Here is a 22,989-nt window from a genome sequence, read left to right as displayed (position 1 = left end):
AGACTTGGTGGATGACTGGCCCCAGCTTGGGCGCTGCTGCCCTTCTCCTGGGGTATCAGGGTGTCCGTTCTCAGCCTGGAGCCTGCTGACTCCACTGCCCCCTTAACCAGGGGGTGAGGGAGGGGAGCTCAGGACACTGACTTCCTTGGGTTTCAGTTTCACCCACAGAGAACCTGACCCATTCAGAAGACCCTGATGGGTTCCTTCCACGGCAACACCCGGTGAGATACAGTTCCCACAACCTCAGCAGAAGACAAGCTGAAATTCAGGGGATGAATGAAGGCCCTGCGGCTTGGACCAGCTCAACTGTCCCTGTTGCCAAGCTCCGGGCCTGATGTCCCTGATGTAGAGGGTCGTGGGCCACCTAGAGCCTGATTTTTATTCCATTAGAAATGTTTTTTCTTTTTCTACCACTTTAATCTGGTTATAGTTTTCTTACTGTACTGGGAAAAAAACAGAAATGATAAGTGAAACAATGTTTCAAACCTCTAAAAACATAAGAGAATAACTTTTTCTAAAATAAAGGAAAAAAATAACTTAATTAGGGAAAACATCATACAACTTTCTCCAACTGATTAAACTGCTTTCAACTAAAAAAAAAAAAATGCTTTCAAAAACAAATACCATATGATATCACTTATAGCTGGAATTTAATATCCAGCACAAATGAACATCTCTTCAGAAAAGAAAATCATGGACTTGGAGAAAAAACTTGTGGCTGCCTGATGGGAGAGGGAGGGAGTGGGAGGGATCGGGAGCTTGGGCTTATCAGACACAACTTAGAATAGATTTACAAGGAGATCCTGCTGAGTAGCATTGAGAACTTTGTCTAGATACTCATGTTGCAACAGAACAAAGGGTGGGGGAAAAATGTAAATGTAATGTACACATGTAAGGATAACTTGATCCCCTTGCTGTACAGTGGGGAAAAAAAAAAATGCTTTCATTTTTTTTTCTCCCCGGTACAAGTGTAGTACAAGCGTAATACATGAAAAGTGCCAGGCAGCACCAGGGAGGGTGCTCTTCGCAGAAGCCCAGTCTCTCGCTGTCTGGCTCTCATCACCCTGGTCTTTGCCTCAGCTGGTCTGGAGGTCGAGGGACGCAGGGCCTGCAGGCAGCTCTCCAAGGCAGAGGTGAGTGCACCTAACCGGCTCCCCGTCCCCAGGGTCTCCAGTGAGCAAAGGCACCTGCTGGTCAGTCTGGGCCTCTTGACCCAACCAAGCCCACTCAGAGGTGACCAGGAAGCTGCTGCTGAAGAACGTGCAGCTCAGTGGCAGTCTTATAGCTGACACTGGTTCACATGCACAATGAAAGCCTGCAAGGGTGTCTCAGGGCGTGCAGTGACCCTACGTCCCTCTGTACTGGCCAGATAATCGGAAATGACTGTAGGCTGAGGGGAGTCTGCCCATGATGTGTCCAGGAAGCCTGCTGCTGGGGAACGAGACCCCGCCATCTGGGAAGCCAAGTGTCAACCCTGGTGATCTGGAGAGCGGACAGCAGGCCCAGCCTCGTGGGCGCCAGAGGCCTGAGAGCAGAAGCTGCCCTGCATGGCTGGAGCCAGACTCACACTGACACTCACCTTCACCCGTCTGTCAAGGTGGAAGAGAAAGAATGGTGGGCTGTGGGCGTGAACTGGGGGCCGAGGGTGAGGCTGGACCCGTGGAGCTGAGAAGAGCCCCACGAAGGAGGTCAAGGAAGTGGGGGCCTTGTGTGCTGCCCTCTGTGGTGGGGCCTGGGCCAGTCCCAGGAGGTTCAGACATGGGCTCAGGAATTGCCAGTGAAGCTGTCCTTTAACTGGGGCAGGAAGTGAGCCCAGAGGGGGATGAGGACAGGAAGCTCGACCCTCCTGGGGCCTCCCTGACCTACCCAGCATGTGGATGCGGGTCCAGAGCCCAAGCGAGACAAGACACAGGCATGTGGGGGGAGTATGTCAGGAGTTCAGAGGTGCTGAGGGAGCCCCGACGGACAGTATACTCCTCACGACACCATTGCCAGCCTCGTGTGGGCCCACAACCCAGCGTGGTGACAGCACTGCCCTGCTTTTCAGACAGGGGAGATGGGGCCTGTGTGGGAGGCACGGAATCAGGCAGCCACACACCAGTCAGGCTGCCCTCTGCCGGGGGGGTCCGGGCACCCAAGTTATCGTGCGGAGAGAAACTGAAGGCCCTTTCCTCACGAAGCCCCCTTTCTGAGGGAAGCAGTAAACAGGGTAGGAAGCAGTGAGTGTGAGGCAGTGGGCATGCTGTGTGAAAAACAGGCATGGGAGGGAGGGACGGAGCATGCCGGGCTGGACAGAGTGGTGGGATGCCTGGTTAGGAGCCTCTGGGGCTGGTGACCGTCGGCCTCCATGGGGGACCGGCCTAGGTGACACCGAGTCACACCTCTAGGGCAGACCCTCAGGACTGTCCAGGCTCCTCTCTCCAGCAGGGATCCTGGAGATAAGAATCAGCACCTCTTTTCTTGCCCAACAGACCCCCAACCACAGCCAGGCCACCAGCAAGTAGAGGAAATGAGAAGGGACCTTCCTTCCTGTGCCTCTGGAGACACACCTTGTTAAGATCTGGAAGACCAGCAAGGCTGTCCGTGACACCCCCGCAAACAGATCTGTGCTCACAGCACCCCCACCCCAGCCCATGTGCTCTAGACCATTCATTCTTATTGAAGGAAAAGAAAACGGATGAAAAAGACCTTTGAGCCCTTGGGTTCACACACCCTCTCTCTGGAACAGGAGTGACTGTCAACCTGCCATCAGCTTAAAGACAAAGGAGCTTCACCTGCTGGTTTCTGAGCTCAGGAAGTTCACCAGGTGGCTGGCCCACAGGACAGGCCCGGTATATGTTGCAAACGCGGTCAGGAACATGGCTGGGATCTCCATGTAGGCGTCCAGGCCCACGAAGCCCGCTGAGATGTCCACGGTGGCGATGCTGTTGGAGTTTCCCTGGACACAGGGAGAAACAGTGATAGCACAGCTGGGCTCATAACTCGACCACTCAGTGACTCTGAGAGTGACAGTCACAGTTATGCGGACCCACAGGAGCTCCAAGTGTCCACCCACTCTTGGTCCCAGGGCTGACCCTGGGTGAGCTGTCCTTCCACCAGCCTGCCTCACTCCCACGCTGGAGGAGCAAGTGAAATATCTTTCACCTTTGAGAAACTACACAAATGGGTATCTGTTGATGAACTATGGAAAATCCCAAACCCGCCTATCTTTCCACTTCAGACAGACACGCCAACCTCCCTCCTCAGGGACCCTGTCCAAGGGCTGCACGTGCCCCTGGGGGGGGGGGTGGTGGTGAGGGTGGCAATGCCACACAGCTTGCTCAAGGGTAGATGCTGTTGTTAGGTAGTGGAGAGCACGCTGGCTGCCTAAGGTCTGGCTCATGTGTCAGACCTAAGATGCTGGCTGGGGAACAGGCCACCTTGTCCTGCCCAGGGAGGGAGGGGTTTTGAATCCAAGGGAGGGGCCTCCTGAAGTTTGGCTCCTCTCCACATTCAGTCTTTATTGATGCTAGTGGCTGTTCCTCAGACACTCATGATGTTCAAAGTGTGACAGCACAAGTGTCTGTTCCAGCCCAGGGAAGACCTAGCCCAGGAACTCTTTACCTGGTGGCCCTGGACACAGCTTGAGCTGGTGAACCCCACTGCCTACCCCCTTGGCTGTGTCACTCCAGACAGTCATGTTGAGACGCCCAAACATCTCAGAGCGGGGTGCTCACTCTTGTCCCTCAACAGCAACCTCTGCTGTGCATCTTCCCCCAACTCACTCTGCTGGGGCTCTCCCCCCACTGCACAATTCCCTCCCCGGAGCCGGAGGAGATACCAGAGCTGCCGAGAGGAGGGGGAGGGAAGAACAAGAGTCCCAAGTGCTACGTTGAGGGAAGGTGAGCTGAGGAGAGGAATGTGGGTCCGACACTGGGAGGTCACTGGAGGGCTCGTTGGAGCCAATTCAGCCATCACAGCGGGTCGGTCACGATCCTGTTACTGCGGCTAAGGCATGGACCAGAGCTTGGGGACTTCCTTGCATCAACTCATTAGATCCTCAATGGTCCTGACACGTGTGCAGGTGGGGAACTGAGGCAGAGAGAGACCCAGGGGCCTCGGGAGGCCAGTTGGGCTCCGTGCCCCAGGAGAAGGGGCAGCGAGCCTGCATGTCTCCTGCCAGGGAAGTCCTGCTTTGCTCCTGAGCTTGCATGACTGTGCGTGGCCATCTAATTTGCTGCAGGGACCACTGGTAAGGGCCGATCTGGGCTGCTTTTGCTTGCTGAGGGACCTCTAGCATGTATGACGCCCAAGGCTGCTGGATATGTGTGCTCTGGCTGCCTGTGGGCAGCACCTGAGATGTGCCAGCATCACATGCTGTTGTGGAAGCTACATGCTCCTCTCCCTTTGGAGTGTGGCCATGTGCTGCAGAGGAATGAACCAAGTGTCAGAGACATCCTAGCTCGAGGGTATTAACTCTGGTCAGTCTTCCTGACACGAAGGCCTCAGCACTGGGCCAGGGTGCTCGGCCAGTAGCCGCCTTCTCCATCTCGGTTCAGAGGGAGCCTACGGACACCTCCCTGATCCCAGTGCCCGCTGTGCTGCCAGTTGCACCCCTTCAGCTTGAGAACTGCATGGCACTGTGGAGCTACGGGCTGGATGCTTCACTGGACATGCCTACAGTCCAGCACAACACCTGGAGACCCTGGAGAAGGGAGATGGACGAGGCGACTGTTCATGGTGATGGCATTCCCATCCCCCACCAAGCCACTAGTGGTCAGAGACGAAGTGACCATCACTGGCTGACCTCCAGATGGGAGACAACCACCAGGAATAGGCCTACACGTGATGTCCAGTGAGGAGAGAAGACAGACTGATGGAGGCCACCTGAGCCCTAAAGTCCTTCCACAGCTGCATGTGAGCGGACTGGCTGACAGGAGCCCTGAGACGGGCGCACTGCTCCTCCCTGCCCCCTGCTCCCTCGGTGCCCATGCTCAATGGCTCCTTTATCTTTTTTCCGTTCCTGGTTGGCACTCTGGAATTCTCGGGCAAGCTCTGCATTTCCTCACATCCGCAACATCTGTGACCTTCTAAATTTCTTTTGACACGTATGAAAAGCCAGGTCCTCGGTGGTGAAACACCATGGGGCACACAAGGAATGGAAGCTGTGCCCTGGCATCCTGGTTGTCAGAGAGGGTGCCTTCCTGTGATGGGCAGCTTGGACTCCAGGGAGGCAAGGACCACTCACCAGGTCCGCCCAGACCCCAGCTGTGACACCTCTGCCAGGTCCTGATGAATGGGCAGGCACAAGAATGGGGGTCCTCGGGGGGAGGCCAAGGCTAGAGTGAGAGGGAGAGGGAGGGAAAGTGGGGTTTGAGGATCAGGGGAGGCACAAGTAGGGTATGGGTCAGGTCACATCCCTCCAGGACTTGCATATTTCTAGAACTTCACTCCCGCCCACTTCTGGGTCTCAGGGAACAGAAGGAAAAGCCATGTGACTGTGGTCAGGCAGGGAGCACCAGGAAACCAAGAGAGGAGAGACAGGAGACGAGGAAGAGGCCCCAGGCCAAGTGGTCTGGACACAGAACCAGACAAGCCTCTAGGGTCTAGACAGAGAAGGGAGGAGCCAGCGCAGACAAAGGAAGTACAGATCCTCACTGTGGAGACATTCGCTATGTTGCAAAGCTCCTTGGCCAGGAGTGTGGGAACCAAGGGGGAACTCTGGCAAGCTGTGCTCTGCCCACGGGTACAGCACAGGGGTGCAGGTCGAGAGCAGCAATACAGAAGGCTGGGGCGGAACTGGGTCCCTTGGAAGCCAGGAGCTGGATGCTTTGTCCACCTGTCTGGCTGCCATCCCAAGTACACTGGTGCACAGTGAGGTCTAGACCCGCCTCTGTGGGCCTTTCAACACTGGAGAGAAGATGTGCCAACCATGGGGCCCCAGGGGATTAATAACCAAGTAGGGAGACTCTTTAGTGCCCAGTGCTGACAGCCAGGGGGAGGGGATAAGAGCAGTTACCCCCCACTTCCCTTTTTTTTTTTTTTTTTCTTTTTAGGGCCACACTTGTGGCACATGGAAGTTCCCAGGCTAGGGATGGAATCAGAGCTGCAGCTGCCGGCCTACACCACAGCCACAGCAACGCAGGATCTGAGCCACATCTTCGACCAACACCACAGCTCACAGCAACACCGGTTTCTTAACCCACTGAGCGAGGCCAGAGATTGAACCCGCATCCACGGATCCTAGTTGAGTTTGTTAATTGCTGAGCCACAAAGGGAACTCCCCGACTCCTGATAAAGCAACGGAAACACGATGTGGTTTCCTAACTGCCTGTTGTAAGTGGATCAAGCACAGCAACTACACATCGCCACCAAGAATGTCTGTCTTAAATAACTAAATGTACGTTACCTTATACAAATACATGCAAGGTTTAAGCATAAGTCACCGTGCCATCCTGTCAGTTCTTTCACCAAACAGACGTCGTAAGTTCCCAGCTTACTGTTGCATTTTCTCAAATAAAATCTAAAAGCTAAATGACATAAAAAATTGATAGTCTTCTACCCACAATGATGAAAACCTACCTGAAAGTAGAAGAATGCTTGACCAAACCAGTAGTGCATCACGGTGACCTCAGCTGTGCTGTGCCTCAGGGGCCTCCAGACGAACTGAGTCATGATGGTCTGGACCAAAAGGCTGAGCACTAAGACAGGAAGGTTGTGTGGTCGTGAGAGCAGTGCAGCCAGGAGGACCAGTCCGCTATGCACCTCCCAGAGGCCCACGGTCCTGACTGTGGAGTCTGCAGCAAGGACCTGAGATTTAAGCAAGTCTTTGGTGCCCGTGAACAGAATGCCAAGGACAAAGACATAAACAAAACGAGCTTCAGTAATGCCCCTAAAGAAAGCAAAACAAATTAGATTCATTAGCACCACTTAGAAAAATTCAAATATATATTTTGCCATGAAAAGCAAGTGTCTACCGAGCTGTCTATATAAGCCTCAGGACTTGCCTGCCAGGCAAGCTCTGTGGAAGTGGGTGTCTGCCTCTGCACATCAGTTCCCAGGACACCCTGCCCCGAGGTCGGCAAGCCTGCTCTCTCTGTGTGCACTTCTCTGATGGAACCGGTTTAAGGAAAATCTTGCTCATCAGGCCCAAGGATCATGTGGGTACAGGACCAGAGCCATCACTCGCAGCATGCCAAAACACCATTCGCCAGCTCCGCATGGTTCATTTGGAAAACCACTGCAGTAGGATGAGGTCTGGCTCCGTCAGAGACTTCTGTAAATTCACAAACGCTAAGATACAATTGAGCATGTTCACAGCCAAGCAGATTTCAGCACATACTTGTGTGTGCACACACACACACGCACACACAATGGTGTGGCCCAAACTGTGGGGTCTGGAGAAAGGCAGGGCCAGGTTACTCTGGGCTCCCACTTACTAGCTCTGTTGTTGGGGCAAGTTAATTACAGCTTCTGATGCTCGGCTTCGTTATTCATAAAATGAAGAGCAATGGTACCCACACCTCACAACGCTATCCTGGGAATTAAACAAGAGAACACACGTAAAGTGTTTGGCACACAGCAGTTCCCTGGTGGCCGAGAGGTTGAGGATTCGGTATTGTCACTGCTGTGGCTCAAAATCAATCCCTGGCTCAGTAACTTGTGTAAACCTCATGTGTGGCCAAAAACAAACAAGAAGTTTTGGATTAAGTATTTTAGGACAGTCATCTGCAAAGGATAAATTTTACAACACTATACCAAAGAATTTCATCTTATAAAACACAAAGATTCCCAAAACATATTTTAGATCAATTTCAGAAGTCAAACATTTTATACTCACCAGGAAAGCTGATCATTTAAAGTAATGCTAAGTAAACAGAATTTTAAATGAAATAACCATCCCAACAATGTACTCGTGTTGAAAAATGGAGTTTTCCTATACCATATATTCTTAGGAAAAGGTGGATTTTTTTTCTTTTTATGATCACACCTGCAGCATACGGAGGTTCCCAGGCTGGGGTCGGGTCGGAGCTGCAGCTGCCAGCCTATGCCACAGTCACAACAATGCCGGATCCAAGCTGCATCTGTGACCTATGCTGCTGCCTGTGGCAATACCAGATCTTTAACCCACTGAGCAAGGCCAGGGATTGAATCCGCATCCTCATGGACACTATGTCAGGTTTCTAAACTGCTGAGCCACAACAGGAGCTCTTTTATGAATTAAAAATTAAAAAAATTTTTTTTTTAGTATGACCCATTTAGTCTCAACACTGGAGCACCATCTACTTGCATGCCTGGCAGTGTGGAAACACCAGAGACTGGCATGAGGACTGCATGGGACCAAGGAGCTGAGGTCAAGTGCAACTCAGCTAAGCCGAGCTGACCCACAAGAGTTAAAGAGGGAGAAATCAGCAATGTCCAAGTATAACCAGAGAAGTTTCAAAAAAGAAGAGGGGCTGAGCTCTGTATCATGGAATATGCCAGGGCAGGCAGGATAGTGCGCAGGAGGGAGAGGGCCACTGGGTGCCTTTAATGGGGCTACCTCTTTTGTGTGGCCACACCAGTCTGCTGTGCCTGCACATCCAGAACCACTGAAACTTGGCCTTCCAGTCCAGGCAGGTCTGGGCTTCAGAGTGGAGAAGAAGGTCAGGAGTTAAATGCAGAGGATTCTGGTTGTGTCTGATGGACAGCAGCAGGTGTGTGTGTGTGTACGTGTGTGTGTGGGGCTTCTGAGAGGAGAGAAGCAGCTTTTTAGGGAGATCTAGAATTCGGGAGGCTCTAGAATCAGGGCAAATCTAGAACCAGGAGGGGTCTAGAATCAGGATGGACCTGGAACCAGGATGGATCTAGAATCAGGATAGATGGGAGCAGAGAACAGAAGCATTTTATAGGAAGAATGTGAACCAAACAGTGCAGATGAATGAAGGGGTATACTGGCCTCTCTTTTGGACACCAACAGGGTATGTGCAGTTGTATCCATGAAAGGTAGGGAAGTGATCCAAGTCTTGAAGTAAGTGATGCTGAACTCAGGTGTATCCATGAGGGAAGAGGAATTTACTTATGTATCACGCTTTGAGATTTAAACAAACAGCCCTGTGCTGAACCTTTGCATGACATCCAGCCCTGACATGTGCCCAGAGTCTCAGACTCTGAAGTGAACAGCCTTCAAAGTGCCTCCCCACCTGTCCTCCTTGCCGCAAGTGAAGGTCTGCCACTTTGCTGTCACCTCAGCCAGGTCCTGGTATCACCTTGACTTTCTACACCAGCTGACAGACGCTGTTTCCAGGTGTGCCCCTTGTGCCTCTTGGCCACCCACACAACCTGGCCATAAGCCTCTGAATTCACCTGGATCTTTTAAAGAGGATGACATGTGCTTCTCTTTCTCTGATTAGAAAACATTAAGAGAAGAGTTAATACCTACCCTCTCAAATTACTCCAAAAAACTGCAGAGGAAGGAATGCTTCCAAACTCATACTATGAGGTCAGCATCATCCTGATTCCAAAACCAGGCAAATGCAACACATACACAAAAAATCACAGGCCAAAATTAGTGATGAACATAGATAACAAATCCTCAAGAAAATATTAGCAAACCAAGTTCAACAATACATTAAAAGGATCATACACAGTGTTGAAGTGGGATTTATTCTGGGAATGCAAGGATGGTTCAGTATCTGCAAATCAATCAAAATGAAAGGGCACATTAACAAATTAAGAATAAAAGCCATATGATCATCTCAATAGATACGGAAAAAAGAGACAAAATTCAACATCCATTTATGATAAAAACTCTCCAGAAAGTGAGTATAGAGGAAATATACCTCAGTATAATAAAGGCCAGATATCTCAACATGCTAAGGTCATAGCTAACATCATACCTAATGGTGAAAAGCTGAAAAGATCAAGACAAGGATGTCCACTTGTATTCAACAGAGTATTAGCAGTTCTAGCCACAGCAATCAGATAAGTAAAAGAAAGAAACCAACAAAAACCATCCAAGTTGGAAGAAGTAACACTGCCACTGTTTGCAGATGCCATGATGCTATAAGTAGAAAATCCTAAAGTCTCTACCAAAGCACTACTAGAGCTCATCAATGCATTCAGTAAAGGTGCAGGACACAAAATTAGCATACAGAAATCTGTTGCATTTTTATACACTAACATCAAACTATCATAAAGAGAAAATAAGAAAACCATCCCACTGACAACTGTGCCAGAAAGAATAAAGTACCTAAGAATAAATCTAGCTAAGGAAGTAAAAAGTATAGGACACTGATGAAAGAAACTGAAGACAACACAAACCAAAGGAGACAATCACTGTGTTCCTGGACTGGAAGAAACAGTACTGTTAAAATGATTATGCTACCCAAGGCAACCCACCCAAGAGTCAATGCAGTCCCTATCAAAATACGAATGGCATTTTCTTTCCACAGAGCTAGAACAAACAACTCTAAAATTTGTAGGAAAACACAAAAAACTTCAAATAGCCAGAAGAATCTTGAAAAAGAACAAAGCTGGAAGTACACAGTCCCTGCCTTTAAACCATACTACAAAACTACAGTATTCAAAGCAGTATGGTACACACACGCACACATGCACACGTGCGCGCACACACACACACAGCAATGGAACAGGAGAGAATGCCCAGTTGAACCCATACTTAAATGGGCAATTCACGTACAACAAAGGAGGCAAAAATACACAATGAGTGAAAGATTGCCTCTTCAATAAATGGTGTTGGGAAAACTAGGCAGCTATATGCAAAAGGATCAAACTAGATGACTCTACGGATGAGCTGGATAATCAACCCACTGTATCACAGTGGGAACTCCCACTAGTACTTCTTGACAGAGCAAAACTGAATCCTTTAAATTCTTTCTTTTTTAAAAAAAAGAACCCCTTACTATTTAATTATTTTTGGCTGCACATGTAGCCTGCAGAAATTCTTAGACCAGAGATTGAACCCAAGCCGTAGTAGTGACCCAAACCACTACACTGATGCTGGATCCTTAACCTGCTGTACCACCAGGGAATTCCCTAAAAGAATCCCTTGTTAAAAACAAACCCTCAGTGACCTTATATCCAAGTTACCTGTCTCTTCTACCAAAAAACAAGATTAACAGAATTGGTTCACTGAGGTTTTGCCAGATAGTAACTTGACTAAATCACAATTCACAAAAATCAAACTCCAATGTTTTCAAGGCTGCACTGCATTTTTTTTTTTTTTTTTTCCTTTTTGGTGGCTCCAAGGCACAAAGAGTTCCTGGGCCAGGTATCAGATCCAAGCTGCATTCAAGATCTATGATGCAGCTGTGGCAATGCCAGATCCTTAAGTCACTGTGCTGGGCTGGGGATCGAACCTGTGTCCCAGCACTGCAGAAATGCTGCTAATCCTGTTGCACCACAGCGAGAACTCCGCCTGGAAAATTTTTTTTTTAAAATTATGTAAAACATTAGAACCAACCTAAAACCAAACGCTCATATTTGCCATGTCTTGTTTCAAAGTCAGTACACTTACTTTGAAATGTCTTTGTTATCTTGTTGCCACGGGAACAGCACATTGCCAAGGGCCACCCTGTAGCAATAGACGCCCAGCAGGCCAAACGCCATGGCTACTTTTGATGCCACAGAGCACCTTCTTTGAACCAACACAAAAGTCATGACGAGGGAAAGTGCGGCCAGAGCAGAGAGTTCAGCTTTATGATCAGGGCTGAAATTAAACATAAAAATTACTAATGCATATAACCAGGGATGTTATGGATCTACAGCGAGTGCCTTTCTAAGAACTGTACTAAAAGTACCAGGTTTTCCCGAAAAGCAAAAAAGAAAATTGTAGGTTATTTAAACTCAAACAGAAGTTCCTAAAAATGGAACAAATAAAGGGCTGTTAGCCCACACCGTCATCGCTCCTTCACAAGTGGTCCCCACCATCAGCTGTGCACTGGCCAGGGCAGCGAGAGGTTTCACACTGCCCACCAGCTCCCCTGGGGCCTCTTTCTGGGGCAGCCTTGATTTCCCAAGCACAGGTGAAGACGTTCTGGGCAAAATGCATAGTTGCTGGTGTGAACCCCACTCCCGGGCACCATCCCCTTCCATTCACTTGCCAGTGCAGAGGGACTCCCTCAGGAGTGTCTGTCCCTCCCAGGTGGGAAGACTTGGCGGAGAGCCCGGGCACACAGCTGTGACAGGCAGAGTCTGCCCCTCTCTCTGCCTGGCCCTTGCCTACCACCCCTTGCTACCTCGGTGAGCTCTGCACTGGGAAGACAGGGCTCTTCCCTGTTCTATTCACTGCAGCTCACACTCATGAAGCCCAGACACTAAAGAGCTGTTAAGTGGATGAGTGACTGTTCAGCCAAGGTGCACACACATGGAAAAACTACATGGAAAGACGCAGAGCAAAGGAAGCCCAGTGTCAAGGAGAGGGCCCTGGGACGGCAGGTGGTGATGGGGGCCACACTGGAGCCTCCGTTGTTGCTCTGTGAGCTGTATGCTCTATGCAAATCCTGGACTGTTAACTGTTCCAATGGAGAAGAGAGCATAGAGGAGATGATTTTGGGTGCCTTGAGAAGGCTTTGCCCTGGAGGAGGAATCAGCCGACACCGCAGCCTCCTTACACATTGACGGGGAGATCCCTTGATGGAAAGGAGGGGTGTGCCCTTGATGGAAAGGGGCTGGGGTCCAGTGTGCCAGAGGAGGGTCATAGCCACATCCTGGTCAGAGAGACAGAGCTGGTGGGGACACCTCTGCATGCACGTTTGTGCATCTGGGGGTGCAATCAGCAGATCCTCCTTCAGAGTTTCAATTTCCCAGGAAAACAAGAAGTGAGGTCACTGTGCTGGCCCAGTGGTCTCATCCTCACACACTCTGGCTCTGGCTGTGACACTGGGCCAGGTGAATCAGCTCCCCTCTGCTTCCATGCCCTGAGCAGGGATGGGCCAAAGTCCTCTCTTTAGGGTTGCTGTGAAAATGAAATGAGTGGACCCACAGCAGGCGCCCCAAAAATGCTACCTGTGGTTACTGTGGTTGCCAAAGGTTTGCTAACATACTTAATACTTGGGAAAAACTTACCACAAGAATGATTTTTTCCAAAGGAATAAACACTTTACAGCCTTTGATGTCTAATTCTAGCTATCTTCCCAAAGGACTGCGCCAGTGTGTGGTCCCAGACCCTCCAGTGCCCAACAAGACAGGGCTTTAGCTCCTCCTCTAGTTTCTCTACCTCATTAGATAGAACACCGTGCACTGTCATTTAACTGAAGTTCCCAATGACTAGCAGGAGTGAATTCCCCCTTTATTTAGGAATGTGTGTTACCTTCCTGAGACCCCCTTCCTACTGATGGCTCTTACAGAAAGAAGTTCTTCCCAGCAACCTGACAGCAATCTTTGTCACTCTTGGAAATACTTTTCGTTTCACTGTTTTCTTACTCTAGTTTTCTAAACCTTCACTGAGTAAAATTTATGATGTAGCCAAATCTTGGTCTTTCCTTTCCCAGTTTCTTCTCCTTACTTTTTTTTGGCCTTTTTAGGGTTGCACCTGTGGCATACGGAAGTTTCCAGGCTAGGAGTCATATCTGACCTGCAGCTGCCAGCCTACACCACAGCCACAGCAACACCAGATCCGAGCTGCCATCTGTGGTCTACACCACAGCTCACGGCAATGCTGGACCCTTAACCCACTGAGTGAGGCAGGGATCGAACCTGTGTCCTCATGGATACTAGCCAGATTCATTTTCGCTGAGCCATCATGGGAACTCTACAGTGATCATTTTAAAACTTACAGGTTTTCCAACATGAACATACAGTGACTCCCCAGCAAAAAACCAAACTATCAGGCTAGCCTTGAAAAAATTCACTCTCAATATCAATTCATGGGTTACTCTTCTATTTCTTCAGATCTCAAATACCACTTCTAACCTGAATATGAAAAATAGGCCTGTGGAGGGTCTGGCCAGAGGCCATGGCTCACGCTCTCACCTGGTGAGCCAGTGCCCCAGGTCCGGCCGGTGGGCCCACTGCACGCCTGTCTGGTTCAGGGACCGCAGCAGCCGGCAGCAGGTCAGAATCACCCATGGGCTCGCCAGCACCATCCACCTCTCATGGTCTCTGAGCACTTCCAGGGGAGAGGGCCCTGTGGACACTTTGTCGATCTCCAGCGTGTCCCAGTCCGTGCCCCTGCCCCGTGGGGCCTGGGTGGCCCGGTCAAACTCCTCTTCTGCGTGCAGACAACGCTTAGGCGCACCACTGTCTTCCAGAAAGCAGTTTCTGTACATCTCGTGGCACAGAGCTAGACACAGTGTGTTAACAAGGAAGTACCATGTCTGGTGCTCCTCTTCGATGAAACTGCTTGCACCCAGACTCAACACGTGGCCCAGGGTCCCCAGTAAAATAAGAAGATCTAACTCCGACCACCTGGAGCTGGAATGAGCCGGATTCTATTAAAGAAAAAAAAAAAAAAAGGAAAACAGATTTTGTAGGGAAAAGGGTAAAAACCTGAAAAAGGCATCTACCCTGCTGTATGAACTTGAGGCTTTTGCCTACAGAGCGTAACCTGCTGCTCCTTATGCCCAGACTGCCCCACCCTGCTTGGCGGGATTGCCTGTCCTCCTGGTGCACCACCGGAGGGATGTGGAAACAGCAGGGCAGTCCTCGCCCTAGACTGCAAGTCTTAAGCTGAGTGACAACGAGACAACATGTCTCAGCCCAAAGAGTCCTGGTGGTACTGGACAGAGCTCCAGTAGTCAGAGAGCTTACCAGCCAGTGCCTGAGCTCACCTCTCCGTGCACCCTCGTCCTTGCCCCTCAGAGCCAGTTCCTGCTACTTGAAAGCAAAGAACACCAAGGATATATTCCACCAAGCTAGATATATAATTTTTCTGAATTTTCCAGAAATCCAGAGAGTTTCCACTATAATGGTCCATTTTATTAAAAAGACAAAGTTGGCACTGCAGTACTAGCCCTTAAACATACTAACTTAAGGCATTAAAAGTAAAGACAAGGATTCATGGCTGTCATCCAATAACTACTGGATTAACTGTGTGCTGCTAGTATACAACAGAGAGATTCTGTGAACCTGCCCAGGCCCTGGAGAATCCAGCAGCTCTAGGGAAGCCCATGCTCCAGCAGGGAAAGGACGTGAGGTCAATGACAACCCGTGAGTCCCTCAGCCACGGGCACGGGGAGGGTGGGGCATGCCTGTGGCCTCTGTGACAGGAGCTGCAATGGGGGCCCTGGAGTCACTGCCCTGGGTTCCTTGGGCTTTGGGCATTGGACCACCTGGGTGCTGCCCTGCCACCATGGCCAGCTAAAGAAGGAAGGTGTCAGAGGCCAAAGGCTATAAGAATGCTAAGGGTAAATCTCAGTCTAGGAAAGAAAACTGCATTTTATGAGGCAGAATGAGGATGGGGTCTGAGTCTCCTCTTGACCTCCCGTCAGCCAGCTGCCCGCTCTACTGTGCCAGCAGCTCTGTACAGTCCCCTGAACGGTCCCCGGACCCTGTCTTTCCAAGAAGGGAGGCACCAGACCTGACAGCACGAGTCTAAAGTCAGGATGCTCAGAGGTCTGGGAGACCCAATGCTGTGAACATGACCTGATGGCCCCTTTCTTCAGCTCCTGCCGGCACTGTGCCCACCACACACCAGGGGTTCAACCAACATCTCATCAACTGAAATAAGAGGAAGACAGTGCTGTGTTTTCAGGAAGCAGCCTTACCTTACTCGGAAGCTTTCCACTGGCCAACACCTTGGTGACAGCAGATATGACTGCACAGAGCAGGGCAGAAATCAGCACCATGACTCCTCCTGCTGTCAGCCACGAGAGGCTGCACAGATAGCACGAGCTGTCCACGGAGGTGCACACGATGACATGGAGTGCCGAAAGGACCAGGAGCACCAGGTAAAAGAGCAAAGAAAACATAGGCGACAGCAAGGGGACTTCCAGCTCAGCCTCGCTGCTCAGCGCATGGGGGACACTGAGCAGGAGCAGGGCAAGAACCTGCAACGGGAAGACAACATCACTGTCCTCAACCTCTGGGCTGGGGGGCGCCTATGCAGGAAGAGCCCCTCTCTCGACCTCACACCAGCCATTCAAATGTCAGAAACAGAAAAGAAAGCAAGCCCGAGAAACACCATTTCTGATGAACTGCCAAGAACGTGTGCCCGAGTGACATGGGGTGGAACCATGGGACACAGATACTGTCCATCCATTAAACTCAGTTTAGCGGCGGAGCCATGACTCTGCACAAGGACCCGTACCTCTAGGACTACAACCGTCCCCACCACCATGGAGTAGACGTCGTACTGGGCCGTTTGTCTGCTCAGGGACAGGCTCAGCGTCCTCAGCGCATCCAAGTACTGCCTGCGAACCTTGGTTCCCAGGTTGAAAAGGACTTCTGAGTTATTTTCTTCCAAGTACAGTCTGATCCAGTTCCCATGCAACCTTTCTGACACTTTAAATTGCTCAAATCCGGGCTCTGACAAGAAAAAAAGGTGACATATGCATATCATGGACACGCATGCACATATACGATCTCGAAGTATTCAGTCATTCCTGGCATGTGGGAGAGCTTGGCACCTGTGATGACAAACTCCCCGGGAGGGGAAAGGGCCAGGAGCAACGTGGTCAATAAAACCGCAGCAGGCGACAATGCTGGCCCATCCCTGACGGCCAGCCAGCTGTGGCCCTCAGCGCTCACTGCACAACTTGGACAGAAGCATCTACCTGCCACTCGGCCCCTCTTCTCTGCCTCCCCCTCGCCTCCTCTCACCCCTCGCCTGGTCTACTCCTCCTCCTCGATGTGCAATATTAAAACACTCCCGAAATGTACTGCATTGAAAGGGCCTCAGTTTTAGAAAATCTTTCCAACCCTCCTGCCCTATGTGAGGACTGGGCAGGCAGTGGCCAGACGCATGCTCTGCTGCTTCCACTTCCCAGAGGCAGGCTGGTCCCTCTGGCCTTTCACGATCTGCTCACCTCTCACCTGCTTCCCCTCTCTGGGAAGGGACTGCGGTCTTGAGGCCCTCCTGCCACAACCTGAGCTGGGTCTCCAATGCATAAAGCTGGCAAAGCTGGGCTATGCAACAGCTCGTGGACAGAGGCCAGCCCTGGTTACATGCTGCCCACAGTCAGGGGGCTGCCTTCCTTCCTTTCAGGGTTGGACCAGACTCGCCTGTGACTCAACTGGCTGACAGAGCAAGAACTTCCTTTCTGAGAATCCCTGGTACTTAACGTGCTTTTCCAACTTCCAGCAGAGCCATTCCTAATGGTCTGGGCCATGCCTTTTAGGGCCTCCCCAACTCCACCAGCAGTGCACCCACTCAGTCTTCCCCAGTCACAGCCTGCATCCTTGTGGCACAACTTGAGAGTGGATCCTAATGTCTGCAGCCACCATTGCTGCTGCAACCAGCTGACCTGGACCAAATGCTAATAGTGGGCACGACCCTCAGCCCCTCAAGGGGTCCTCTCCCCAGGAGCTGTGGGACTGGGATGATTATCGCACCCATTCCACAGAGTGGGCAACTCCGACCCCAGACGTGGGCTGGCCGCTGAGAGCTGGGGGCTGAGTCTGGATCCAAGCTGGTAGCCATACTTGCTTTACTGCATCACCCCAAAGTCACAGACATTGGTGCACCTGTGCCTGACCCCTCCAACTAGAGTCACAGAGATGTGGAGGCACCTGTGTCTGCATCCAAACAAAAAGGTACTGAGCACTGACTCCACGCTATGTGCAAACAGATATAGGTCCTGCCCCTGTGGGCTTGTGATACAGCAGGGTTCCCACACATGCATATACTCACCAATTGTGAGAAGAGCTGTGGAGGAAAAGTGGAGGGACTAAGGAGAGATTTCTGCTAAGGGACAGGGAACTGACTTAAGACGGGTTGGATGTGGAGGTCAAGGGAGCTTTGACACTAAAGCTAAAATGTAAAGGATGCCCAGGAACTCCACCAAGGGAACAGATAGAAGAGCGTCCAGTCAACAAAACAGCACTTGCAGAAGTCCTGAGGAGAGAAAAGCCTGTCCCACTATGACTGCAAGACCGTGAGATGAGTGAGTTTCATCAGACTGGGCTGGTATCACAGCAGGCTTTGAAACCTATTTCACGTCAGACGTGTGCCCAGCTTCGTTTCTGGAAACGCCATCACCGAAGGTACAGACCATGGGCATCCTAGGCGTGTGAGGCCCGAGGGTGCTTCTTCATTCCAGGGACTGGCCTCTGTTCAATTTCCAGGCTCATCGCAGCCTCATCCACTTTGGTGCTCAATTTCCCCTACACCACTATTCCTGAAATAAGCAAATGGCCCTATTTTCTGGTTTTTGTTTTTTTAATTTGTTGGTATAGGAGAAAGGACACACACTACCAGGAAGTCTGAAGAAGGTACCAAGCTCCTAAGCTGTTCGTCTCGGGTTTAGACTGAAATGTGCACTGAGCCTGGGCCTCACCTTGACAGAGCTGCTCACCAGGCCATCTCACATTCTAAGAACAGAAGTCTCCCAAGTCCTCCTGCCATTCAGGACACCTGGTTCCCAACCACTCCCTGCGCGCAGGGTGTGTCTTCCACAAGCAACTCAAAGTCGCTTTACACCTTGATGCAAACTCATGGGTAGGCTTTCGCGCCATTTGGGAGAACCCACTGCAAGTAGGAAAACCTGCCACCATCCCATCCAACACTCCTTTAAAACAGGAGGTGACCTCTGCATTTCCAAACAAGGCCCAGCCACAGGGTCAAACACTAGCCTTTAGGTACCGGATGTGTCAGGGTAAACTGACTGGAAGGATGGTCCTGGGGAGCTGTGCCTCCTGTTCTGTGTCATTCCTACCAGGACAGAAGCACCCCCTAATTTCTCTCAGCTTAAAAACAAGACCCCATACTTTGTCCTGGCCCCTCACCCACGTCAGACGACAGCCCACTTCCCTGCCCCGGTCAGAGACTCCAGGTCTGCTGCCTCCAGGGCCTTGCCTGCACCTAGGCCAGCCAGCCTTTCTCCCAGCGCTCCACGTGCACCACTTTGTTAGCAAAGTCACTGAGCCCCTCACCTGCCAAATGAATGGTCAAGTCTCAACTCACTGTAGTTTTTACCCTGAGCGGTATTCAGCGCATCTGCTCACTCCCTCTTTCCTGAAATTCTTTCTTGGCTTCTTGACACCAGTTCCGCCCCCGCCCCCGCAACACATACACAAGCACTCTGCCTTGCAAACCTGCTCTTCCCCACCTCAGTAATGGTCACTGTACCCTTTCACTGTTAAGCTGAAAAGCCCAAGTTGTTCCTCATGCCTGTGGTAGGCTTTACCTCACATCTTGCACTGCAACAAATCCTGCTTGCAGTAACTTCAACTTATATGCAGAATTCAACCATGTGTCCTGGATTCCCTGCCTAGGTCCTCACTCCTTCCCCTCCCACGTGAGTTCTGCACCAGCCTCCTGACTTTCCTACAGCACAATGCAGAGCCCTCCACACAGGTGCCTGAGAGAATCTCTGAAAATGCAAGTGGAAGGTTTCAGGCTCCACACGGAACCCACAGTAGCGCCCCACTTACTCAGAATGGAAGTGAGAACCCCTTCAATGCCTAGAAGGCCCCCACCCCTCAGGGCACATCTCCTGCTGCCTTCCCCCAGTTCACTCCGATCCAGCCACTTTGGGCCCTGTTCACGCCCGACGGTGCAGGTACTTGCCCACAAGACCCTGTGGCTGCTACAACGCTCCCTCCCTCACATTCATTCCTGCCTTCGTCCACTTGCACCCCACCCGTCCCAGTTTAGCTGTTTCCTAAGGCACTCATCACCACCTCGCATCTACCGCCACTTCCTTCTTCCTCCGGATGATGAGCTCCATGGGGGCAGAGCTCTTCTACTGCTGTGTCCCTAGTGCTTTCCACAGCCCCCGGCCAAACAGGAACTTAGTGAACAAATTCACCTGCTGAAGGAATACATTTATGAAAGAATTTGATTTAGATGGTGGCATCTGTGGGTGCTGCTAGTGGTAACATCAGGGTTTTAATAAAAAGGAACACGCAAAGACTGCTGCAGTCCATACCATGGCAACATCAGGAAGACCCCAGGCACAGTGGAAACATACAGTGTAACAGATCTCAGCAACAAGTCACTGGCTTACCTTTTTTATAGGACGGGACATTCTCCTGCAACAGTTTGCTAAGCTGTACTGTATTTAAATGTAAAAATCTCAGTTGTTCCCTCATTGGTTTTCCTTCTACAACTGGGAATAAAAGACTGCCTATGCTGCTCTTTGGAATCGGCAGACCAAGCCCAACTGACAGTGTTGCGGCCAAATCCGTCTGTTGAACGTGCTTTGGAGGTCTGATGTCACCTAGAAAAAAGAAGGCAGTTTAGATGACAGGCTCTGGGACATGTCTGTTGGTGATCACTCTTGAACTTGACCTTCTACAAGTAATGTAACTCTAATCACCGATCTCTTCAATCGGTTTCAAGTAAATTCTGGCAGAAATCACTTCATTGGCTTTTATATCAATAAATTTAATGGACACTCATCTACATGGAGCATGGTGCATTCCCTAAAGCAGCACCCAACACATGCAAGAAACTCAACACTGCATGGGTTTTGGTGTGTGGAGTGGACGCCAAGGGATGTTCATGTTGGTGAAGTCAACAGTCACCCCCCTAAATAGTGGCTTAAGGATCTGGCATTGCTGTGAGCTGTGGTGTGGGTTGCAGGTGTGGCTGAGCTGTGGTGTATGCCAGCAGCTGCAGCTCCAATTAGACCCCTAGCCTGGGAACCTCCATATGCTGCAGGGGCGGCCCCCTCCCAAAAAAGAGAAAAACAAACAAAAACCCCACCTCAAAATGCTTTTGGCTGTGACATGAGTGGCAATGCTGGTCTGGTTGTGCTGAGACTACTGAGGGCCTTACATGATACTCTGTCACACCCCAGTGTAGTGACAACCAGGATTCTATGCTCAGAGAAAGACGGTACAGGTCAAAGATCTAAGAAGTTAATCTTACAGTAGTGAATATGAACTGCAAGTCTCAATGCAAACCCCAAATCAACTTTGTTTTAAAAAGATTTCCTCACATTTCCATAAATGATGACCAAGCCAGTTTCCATGAGCACTGCTAGCTCTAAGATGGTGGTCCTCAAAGACCCCTTTCCACTGGAAGGAACCAGAGCATCTTGGAGAAGCAGCTGATTCCAGGCCCAGGCAAGGGACTATGCATGAGAGGCTGGAACATGCTCCAGGCCAGACAGCAACAGAGCTCTCAGATACAAAGGCTTCTGGGACCTGAAGGTCAGAAGGGCTCAGGAGGTCATCGGAAGATGCTTAATTACACACACATTAAGTGTGTATAAACCTCACAGACATATTGCAATAACGATGTTGAAAGACAAAGACAGAGAGAAGGAATCTAATTAGATTAATGGCTGATTTCTCATCAGAAACTGTGGAGGCCAGAAAGCAGTAGCATATATACAAAGTGCTGAAAGAAAAAGACCAGTCAACTAAGAATCCTATATATGGCAAAACTATCTTTCAAAAAAATCAAGGTAAAATGAAGACATTCCCAGATTAAAAAAATAACAAAGGTCATCCATTGCTAGCAAACCTGCCTTACAAGAAATACTAAAGGAAGTTCTTCAGGCTGAAAGCAAGTCACTTCAGTTGGTAATCTGGATTTGCTACCAAAAAAAAAAAAAAGCTAAGAGTATCAGCAAAGGAAATTATGTAATTATAAAAGCAGAGGCACATTGAAAACAATCATATAAAACTATACATGTATATATTTACATACATATGGATATGTTATATTGTCTGTCAGCCTATAGAAATGGAATGTATCTGACAGTCACACCACAGGGGAGCAGAGACTGTACTGGAGAAAGCAAAGGACACCAAAAGAAAACATACGTCCACACAGAAGAACACTTGTTCCTAAATCAACAGCATCAATCATAATAGTCAAAAAGTGGAAACCACCCAAATATCCATCAACCGACAGGTGGATAAACAAATGTGGTACAGCCGTACAGTGGAATATTATTTAGCAACAGAAAGGAATGAATGGACACTTGCTATAATGGAAATAAACCTTGAAAACATTATCCTAGTGAAAGAAGATGGTCACACAAGACCATTTATTATAGGGCTCTATTTGTAGGGAATGTCCAGAAGAGGCAACTCTGTAAAGACAGAAAGATTAATGGATGCCAGTGGTTGGGGGTGGGGCTGTTACTGGGTTGGGGGAAGTGGGAATGACTGCTAAAAAGGTAATATGTCCCACAATTGATATAGTGACAGTGGCTGACCACTATTGAATGAACTAAAAGGTGTGGAGTCCTGGCTGAAAAAACGAGGAGGATAAGACCGAATCCAACCCTTCTCTGGGCCATGCAGCAACATGAGGACACTCCCAGGCCAGGAATCGAACCTGTGCCACAGCAGCAACCCAAGCCGCTACAGTGACAATGCTGGGTGGTTTCCTAATGCACCGAGCCACAGAGGAACTCCAGAATGTAACTATTCCTTTTTTTTTTCTTTTTTTGTCTTTTTAGGGCTGCATCCAGGGCATATGGAATTCCCAGCCTAGGGGCTGAATCAGAGCTACAGCTGCCGGCCCACACCACAGTCATAGCAACTTAGGATGCAAGCCCGTCTGTGACCTACAGCACAGCTCATGGCAACAATGGATGGATACTAGTCGGATTCGTTACCACTAAGCTACAATAGGAACTCTGAATATAACTATTTTTAAAGCAAACAAACAAATAAACAAAATGAAGAACTCAGACCCACTGTTAGCACTAAGGTCAGCCCTCTCAGCAGCCGCTTTGGCCCTCCCTACTTTGAAGATGCATCAGGGCTCTCAGGGAGGAGACTCTTAAATACCCATCTGAGCCACAAAACATCAGCACTGGAGTTAAAAATAACCCTAATATTCCTGTTATGGAAACACACCAACTTGGTGGTCTCTTTTCCTCCCCAGACTACAAGCTCCTGAGGTGAAGGCTGGAGTGCCAGCACCGTGCCTGGCCTCCGCGGGTG

The 22,989-nt window shown here is 50.0% G+C and overlaps 1 protein-coding gene across 3 annotated transcripts in view; it reads right to left on the bottom strand.

Moving 5' to 3' along the window:
* Positions 1-22,989, bottom strand: part of PIGG (phosphatidylinositol glycan anchor biosynthesis class G) — a 38,059-nt gene that overhangs the window by 2,641 nt on the left and 12,429 nt on the right. For all 3 annotated transcript variants that reach the window (XM_084971215.1, XM_084971216.1, XM_084971213.1), the window contains exons 6-12: positions 20,088-20,300; positions 16,229-16,446; positions 15,687-15,968; positions 13,954-14,411; positions 11,498-11,689; positions 6,562-6,871; positions 2,775-2,938 (exon numbers count right to left, since the gene is read on the bottom strand). In XM_084971215.1, coding sequence (XP_084827341.1) covers positions 2,775-2,938; positions 6,562-6,871; positions 11,498-11,689; positions 13,954-14,411; positions 15,687-15,968; positions 16,229-16,446; positions 20,088-20,300 — 1,837 coding nt within the window. The remainder of the gene's footprint in view (positions 1-2,774; positions 2,939-6,561; positions 6,872-11,497; positions 11,690-13,953; positions 14,412-15,686; positions 15,969-16,228; positions 16,447-20,087; positions 20,301-22,989) is intronic.

The sequence above is a fragment of the Sus scrofa genome, chromosome 8 (assembly GCF_054392235.1).
Source record: "Sus scrofa isolate SSC_HxYL_T2T_F1_AM1 chromosome 8, Sscrofa_HxYL_maternal_Yorkshire_Landrace_v2.0, whole genome shotgun sequence".
Classification (NCBI taxonomy): domain Eukaryota; kingdom Metazoa; phylum Chordata; class Mammalia; order Artiodactyla; family Suidae; genus Sus; species Sus scrofa.
This window is presented reverse-complemented; position numbering and strand designations above follow the sequence as displayed.